Below are 8230 nucleotides of genomic sequence, written 5' to 3'. Positions count from 1 at the left end.
AAACAAAACCAAGGGAGCCTATGGGTAAAGGGCATTTGCTGTCAAACTTGACAACCTAAATTCAATACTGTGAGCCACAAGGCGAACAGAACCAACTCCTTTCAAGTTGCCCCTCTGACGTCTATATGAGCATGTTCCTAAGTCACATAAAACATAAATGAATGTAATAAAAAAAATTGGGTGCGGTGGCGCCTCTCTTTAATTACATTTCTCAGGAGGAAGATGCTGGGGGATATCTGTGAGTTCGAAACCAGCCCTGCTTACACAGCAAGTTCGAGGTCAGCCAGGGTTACCTTGTGAAAGGACACTTTAAAAAACGGAGAGTAGACAGGGCAATAGTGGTATACATCTTTAATCCCAGCACTCAGGAGGCAGAGACAGGTGAATCTCTGTGAGTTCAAGGCCAGCCTGGTCTACAGAGCGAGTTCCAGGACAGGCTCCAAAACTACAGAGAAGCTCTGTCTCAGAAGAACAAAACAAAAGAGAAATAATAATAAAAAAAAGAAAACAGAAAAGGAGAGTAGGGAGGGAAAGGGGTGAGAGCTGGAGAGATGGCTTAGCGATTAAGTTCTTTTGCTACTCTTTCTCAGAGTTCCTGGTTTGGTTCCTAATTTCCACCTGGCAGTTCATAACTGCTTGTAACTTCAGTTCCAGGATCCAACCCAATTGCCTCTGCTCTCCTGTACACACGGTGCACATAAATTTATGTAGGCACACACAAATACACGTGAATAAAAAATACGTTAAGCAAAAAAAAAAACAAAAACTAAAACAAGAAACCCCACCTAGGGTACATCGAGAAGCCAGAAGCCTCGCAGCCGGCTGTAAAAACAGATAAGCAGGTCTTCGCTCTCTGTCCGCTCCGGCCCCGCCCATACCGTCCAATTCCCAAGTCCCGCCCACTCTAGGGCCTGCTCCGGGCCAGTCCCCGCCTTCACTAGGCCCCGCCCCGCTCTACCACCCACGAGGTGGCTCCCATTTCGGACCCGCCCCTTGCCAGCTCCACCACCTAGGAGGTCCCGCCTCCGCAGCCCCCGCCCCTTTGCCCGCCTCCGCGCACTGCGGCTGCGCCGGCGTCTCAGGCTCCGGGGCCCGGGTGCTGCGGATCTTTTGTTTCCCCGCGGGGTTCTGAGCCGCGTCGTCTGTCAGTGCCGAGTCAGAGCTGGAGTGTATCTGAGCCGCGGGCCGAGTCGGAGTGGGTCCCGATTGTCAGCGCCGGGAGGGTGCCGTGGGGGACGCCGAAGGATCTCGCCCCACCGTCCGCCGGCCTGTGGGACTGGGACCTGGCCCAGGCCTGCCTGATGGGGCGCGCGGCCCCGGCAATGAGCCCGCGCCTCCGGCCCCACGTACGCGGCCCTCCTGCCTCCCGCGCCTCCGCCTGAGGCCAGAGCAACCCGGAGCACCGCCCCCGGGCCCGCGATCCCGGCCCGCGCGCGCCATGGAGCCGGGCCGCGGCGGCGTCGAGACCGTGGGCAAGTTCGAGTTCTCTCGCAAGGACCTGATTGGACACGGCGCCTTCGCGGTGGTCTTCAAGGGTCGCCACCGCGAGGTGGGTGAGGCTCCCGGGGGCCCCAACACCTTACCTCCGGAAATGGGGAGAGGTACCCAATTCAGGACCCCAGCCCCGGAAACCCACCTGCTACTCTAGCTCCAGAATCCAGGAGACGCCCGCCCAGGATTCTCTAACACTGAAGAGTCAGACCAGTCTTGGAAACCTAGCCTAGGGCTCCATCCGCTTAGATTCCAGGCCTCGCTGACAGAGCCTACCTGCCGGCCTCGAGCATCCTCCAATCCCACGACCCTTGGAACAGCCAACCTAGGCCACAGTGTGTTCCCAGCTTGGGGGGCAGAGGGAGGGATATTCTTATTCCTGAAGTTCTGCGTTTGGCTTTTCAGAAGCACGACTTGGAGGTGGCCGTCAAGTGCATTAACAAGAAAAACCTTGCCAAGTCCCAGACACTGCTGGGAAAGGAAATCAAAATCCTGAAGGTAAGCCTCAAGGAAGGGGGAGAGGTGGGCCAGCTCTTGTCTTGCTAATGAGAAACTTGGATTTGTGTCCTAGGAACTAAAGCACGAAAACATCGTGGCGTTGTACGACTTCCAGGTAAGGCCGGGAGGCTGCTGCTGTAGGACTTGGGGGAGGGGTAATGTTATTCTTGCCGGTGACCCAGTCACAGCCTCAAGCTCTAGGTTGCCGGAACTGAAGCCCCCATTGGACAGTTGATGGCTCTAGACTGGTATGGTGTAGACGAAAGGAGCTGGGGTTCTGAATATGGTGTCTGTGACTTACTTGCTCAACTCTGAAGCCCCACAAGGTCCCTGGTCCAAGTTTGTTTTGGCTTTTGCTAGGTCTTGGGGACCTCCCCCTTAGATTGTCTGTTCTTGAATGGGGAAGGAAGGCAGCCGAAAACACTGGCGTTGTATCTCTGGCGATCGTATTGCTCAGATCGTGTGTGGTTTGGGTTTAGTGTGCCCTAATGCGAAGGACCCCTTCCTCTACAGTGTCTGACCCAGTGGCCCTTACTGCATCTGGTGTCCCTGGCAGGCCCACTTGTCTGGGCTGGCGGGTTTGTTTGTTGACATTGCTTCAGCGGCCTGGCATTGGCCAGCCCACTCCTGCGTCAGAGGTTGGGAGGGGGAGGGGCTGTTGGAGATTCCTTCTTGAGCGCGGTTGGGGCTGGGCCCACTGGACCCAGCAGCAGGATGTCTCCACCTCAGACAAGAAAGCTGACAGACCGTCAGCCTCAGTGGTGCCTTCCGGTCCTCCAGTCCAGTAGTGGTAGGGGTTGGAGGCCCTGGATGCCCGGCCTGGGAACCAGGAACCCTAGGCGCTGGTCCCCTGAGCAAAGTGCTGACTAATGGTCTTGAAAGCTGTTTACTGGGGCACAGGACCAGCCCTGGCTGAGGGAAGTTCCCAGCGGGCAGTTGTGTTTTGGTGGCCTCCCTCCCTCTCTCCCTCCCCCTCCCTCCCTCCCTGCCCTGCTTCTCTTCCAGCTTTACCTTTGGGGCTGTGACATGTCATGAGGTGACCTGTGGGCAGGGCCTAGGTCCAGTGTGACAGGGAGTACCTGGCAACAGCTGGAGACATTGTGTTCCAGGTCCAGGAGGTTGTCCTTTGCCACCTGTCCTTCCTCCCTTCCCCATGCTTCCTTCTGTTGCCGGTGGTGCTCTAGGCAAGGCCTCATGAGTACACTTGCCGTGCTTCTTGCGGACCCACGGCTGAGTAGATGACATGACCTTCATAGGGATAGACTCTGGCCTCAGTTCACTTTGTGATCCCCTCCAGGTTCCCACGGTCCCATGTCTGGGCATTTTTCTTGATTGTCTTCCTAGAACTGAACAGATAATTGGTTAGGTCCACTGCAGACTTGAAGCCTGTTCCTCTCCGCTCTGGTTTCCACTCATTCTGCCTCATCCACTTGAGCTACCTGATTGAGGAACTCTGCCGTTTCCTCCAGTATTGGCAAGGCTCTGGCTTCCTCTGCCCAAAGGAAATGCTGAGAAATGCCTGTTCCAGAGCCCTTCACCCCGTGACCTGGTGGTGGTGTTCTGTATCCTTGATGTTTAAGATATACTCTTTGGTTAGAAAAAAAGGATGATTAGGTCAAGAAAGCTCTCCAATGCTGCAGAAGGGTCTGAAAAAAATATACAAAAGTCATTCTCCACTGGGTGGTGGTGCACACTTTTTTTTTTTTTTTTCGAGACAGGGTTTCTCTGTGGCTTTGGAGCCTGTCCTGGAACTAGCTCTGTAGACCAGGCTGGTCTCGAACTCACAGAGATCCGCGTGCCTCTGCCTCCCAAGTGCTGGGATTAAAGGCGTGCGCCACCACCGCCCGGCTTGGTGCACACTTTTAATCCCCAGCACTCGGGAGGCACAGGCAGGTGGATCTCTGTGAGTTCTAGGCCAGCCTGGTCTACAAGAGCTAGTTCCAGGACAGCTACAAAGCTACAACCCTGTCTTCAAAATAACAACAACAACAACAAAAAAGTCATTCTCCAATCCTTAAGCAGATGGCCTGCTGTCCTTTCTCCTTCTAGGCATCCTTACAGTTTCTTTTTCTCCCTGGAGGTGTGTACCCTTCCCACCATACTACCCCCAATGTCCTCCATGGTCTGTTGGAGAAGGCAGGAAGCCTCGGTTTCCTGTCTCACATTGATGTCTCATCTGCCCTGAGGAATCACACTTGGTTCTTTATTGGAATGTCAGCTTGCAGTGCGGTTCATGCTCAGAGCTGGACTGCAGCCCTGATTGGACCACACAGGCTGTGCCATCACTTCTGTCAACTCTCAAGTTTGAGGCAGTGGGAGCGCAGGTGGGATTTGCGGCTGTCTGTTGCTGTGGTGTAGATTTCAGGCCACGTGGCCACCTTGACTGTGGTTCATTTTACTAGCCTAACCCCTCCTGAGGAACACAGGCTATTCCGGGATTCTGGCCAGTCAAAATGTGGTCACAACTGTCCTTGGACTCTGGTTAGCATGGATATGTAGATGGATTCCTAGAAGTTGGAGCCCTGGGCAAGACGTGTGCATACTGTAGTTTGAGTGACTGTTGTCAGATTGCCCTCCAGAGAGATGCTGCCAGTGGTCATCATGCAGCTGTCCATCACTTAAGGTTGTATTGGCTCAAACCTCACGAGTTTTCATAAGTCAAATCTTACTAGTGTTTTTGTTATTGTTTTTGTTTGTGTTGCTTTGGAGCCCTGCTTAGAACTCTGCTCTCCTTCAACTCACAGAGAGCCACCTGCCTGTTCCTCCTGAGTGCTGGGATTAAAGGCGTGTACCACCACACCCAGCCTCTGCCACCACTGCCCAGCCCTACTGTGTGTGTGTTTTAATGATTTATTTATTTATGTATATATGTTTGGGTATGTGTTGCTTGTGCACGCGTTTGTGTGTGTGTGTGTGTGTGTGTTAGGTGATTTTAGAGGTCAGAAGAGGACGTTGCATCTCTTGTAGCTGGAGTTAGAGGCAGTTGTGAGTTGCCTGGGGAGGGTGCTGGCTACTAGAATATGTGTCTTCTGCAAAAGCAAAATATACCTCCCCCCGTTTTAAATAAATTTTAATTTATTTTTATTATGTTCATTGGTGTTTGGCCTGCATGTGTGTCTGTGTGAGAGTGTCAGAAGCCCTGGAACTAGAGTTACAGGCAGCTGTGAACTGCCGTGTGGGTTCTGGGAATTAAACCTAGGTCCTCTAGAAGGACAGCCAGTGCTTTTTTAACTGCTGAGCCATCTCTCCAATCCCAGCAAAATACAATGTCTTAGCTGCTAAGATCTCATAATCCTCATTTTGAACAGTGATAAACAAATCTACTTTTGTTTCCCATGTTGGAAGCAGGGTTCAGTAATCATGATGGTCCAGGCTTAAGCCCTGAAGCTGTCTGTGGGTTTTGCTTTCCTGTATACCTCTAGATGAAACCATCATCAAGTTGACTTTCCATGCCTGTGATTCTAACAGTAAAGGACCAGGGTCTGTGGTGACAAGCTGAGTTAAAGTTCTTTGAGCTGTACCCACTTGGTACTGTATCTATGTAAACGATTTTTTCCTGCTTTTTTAGCCTTGGATGTCCTAACAGAGATTCATTCACCTGCCTTCTCTGCTTTTTTTTTTTTTTTTTTTTATTATGACGGGGTTTCCGAGATAGAGCATCGTTTCTTGAGCAAAGCTCTGCCCTTCTCACCTCTTAACTACTAAGCCATCTCTCCAGCTCTGTCTAGAGTAATTTCAAGGTGATTAACATAATTTTTTTTTTTTTTTTTTGGTTGTTTGTCGTCCCCCCCCCTCCCCCATATATAGGGTTTCACTGTAGTTATCAAGCCTATCCTGGAACTATCTTGTAGACCAGGCTGGCTTCTGGCTTCGAACTCACAAGGATCCTCCAGCCTCTGCCTTCTGAGTGCTGGGATTAAAGGCATGCACCACCACCCTGTTTACGCAAATTTTTTTGTGTGTAAATGGGCTTTTTATTAAAGGAGTTCTGTGATGGGCTACACATAGGTTTCTTCCCTGCCCCTTTATTTATTTTATTTTGTTCCTTTGAGACAGGGACTCACTCAAGGCTAGCCTGGTACTCATTGTCCAATCTGGCCTCAAACACCTTGCAGGAGCAGATAAAGGGAGAAGTTTATTTTGGCTACAGGTTCTACTTCACCATAGCAGGAAGGCAAGGTGGAGTTCATGGTGGTGGGAAATTGATTATTCTCAGGCGTTGGCTGATGAGGAAAGCAGAGAACTCAGACAACAAGTAGCCTGGCTATAATTTCTAGCCGTGTTTTTAGCCATGAGGCTAAATGCCACCAAGTGTTCAGATGTGAAGCTGGAGCGGCACAGGTGCCGGGCACACTCCTTTAATCTCAGCACTTGCGAGGCAGAGGCAGGCAGATCAGCCTGGTCGACGTAGTGAGTTCCGGGGTACTCAGCTACATAGGGAGACCCTGTCTCAAAACAAAAAAACGTGACACAACCTCCCCTTTTTATTCTTGGTAGTGCTATTAGTTGAACATAGGATCCTGAGCATGCTTGCCTCACACTTAGGAGTCAAACCTTAACTCCCTATGCTCCTGAGTTTACCGGAGATTTGGGGAGGCAGATGGAACACATGGCCTTCACCAAGGGGTGAATGGACTCTCATCCAGGTTTCAATGTCTGAACATGTTCTTACTCTGGGAGAGTGTGCACTGCCAGAATCATAATATCAGCCCATAGATGTAGGCTCAGTTCTTGCCTGCTTGCCAGCCTTATTGCTGAGGACTCCCTGGAGGCTAGTACGCTGTCTGGCAGGTTCTCTGAAGCTCTATACTTGCCTGGCTGCCTAGAGGTGACTCACCTGGACCTTGCCGACAGACCAGCTTTGAGTTAGGGTTAGGGGAGTGTCTGTATTCATCATAGGCTTGTGATGTGGGTTTGGTTATGACCTTCCCACCCACAGTGGAGATAGAGCTTGTCACTGGACACAGTCAGAGATAGGTCAGGATTCAGATAAGTCTGCTGTTTGTGCATCTACAAATCGATTGTGCCTTGAAATTTTCTCTCTTTTGGGATTGAACTGGAGCTCACTGTAAACTAGGCTTCTTCTGAGTTTTGCCTTCTTGGTGCTGGGATCAAAGGCACGCACTACCACACCCGACAGCCACCACACCCAGCTCTTTGTTTTTGTCTTTTGAACGAGGGTCTCCTATAGCCCAAGGCTAGCCTTAAACTCCTTGAAATCTGACCTCCACCCTCAAGATTAAAAGGCAGACTCCAGTCAACAGGTGGAGCTTCTTGACTGGGTTTTGATTTATAGCTGTAGCTGGCTTTGAATTTGTGATCTTCCTACCTTATCCTAACAGGTACTGTGGTTACAAGTGTGCACTGCCGGGGGCTGGAGAGATGGCTCAGTGGTTAAGAGCATTGCCTGCTCTTCCAAAGGTCCTGAGTTCAATTCCCGGCAACCACATGGTGGCTCACAACCATCTGGAATGAGGTCTGGTGCCCTCTTCTGGCCTGCAGACATACACACAGACAGAATATTGTATACATAATAAATAAATAAATATTAAAAAAAAAAAAAAACAAGTGTGCACTGCCATGCCTAGATTTTTTTTTTTAATTATTTTAGCTGGGCAGTGGTAGCACACGCCTTTAATCCCAGCACTAGGGAGGCAGAGGCGGGAGATCTATGTGAGTTCAAGGCCAGCCTGGTCTACAAGAGCTCTTTCCAAGACAGACTCCAAAGCTATAGAGAAACCCTGTCTCGAAAAACCAAAAAAAAAAAATTTTATTTTCTTGCCTGAATATATATCTGTGCGCTGCTTACGTGCCTGGTGTCTATGAAGCCAGAAGAGGGTGTTGGATGCCTGGAACTGGAGTTATAGATGATTGTGATGTGGGTGCTGGAAATCAAGCCCTGGTCCTCCAGAAGAACAGCCAGTGTTCTTAAACACTGAGCCATCTCTCCAGCCCCATCTCTTTATTTAAGACTTTTCTTAGCCTTTGTGTATTATATGGGATAGGCATGCACAGTGCCTGTGGCGGTCAGAACAACTGGAGTGGAGGTGATCTCTCTTTCCACTGTGGTTCTGGGGACTCTAAACTTGGGGCATTATATTTGGTGGTAGGTAGCTTCACCCCACAGGACCATCTTGTTGAGTTCCCACTTTATTGATTTATTTTTTTTATCTTATTTTTTTTAGATTTATTTATTTATTATGTACACAGTGTTCAGCCTCCATGTATGCCCTCAGGCCAG

At 50.4% G+C, this 8230-nt stretch overlaps 1 protein-coding gene across 1 annotated transcript in view; it reads left to right on the top strand.

The window, feature by feature from the left end:
- The first annotated feature begins 1082 nt into the window (after window positions 1-1082).
- The window catches only part of Ulk1 (unc-51 like autophagy activating kinase 1), a 28020-nt gene continuing 20872 nt past the window's right edge, over window positions 1083-8230 (top strand). The window contains exons 1-3 of the mRNA XM_005344211.2: window positions 1083-1549; window positions 1897-1989; window positions 2063-2104. Coding sequence (XP_005344268.1) covers window positions 1439-1549; window positions 1897-1989; window positions 2063-2104 — 246 coding nt within the window. The 5' untranslated portion in view covers window positions 1083-1438. The remainder of the gene's footprint in view (window positions 1550-1896; window positions 1990-2062; window positions 2105-8230) is intronic.

This window comes from Microtus ochrogaster, chromosome 2 (assembly GCF_000317375.1).
Source record: "Microtus ochrogaster isolate Prairie Vole_2 chromosome 2, MicOch1.0, whole genome shotgun sequence".
NCBI lineage: Eukaryota > Metazoa > Chordata > Mammalia > Rodentia > Cricetidae > Microtus > Microtus ochrogaster.
The sequence above is the reverse complement of the archived record's forward strand: the minus strand, read 5'-3'. Positions and strand labels throughout refer to the sequence as shown.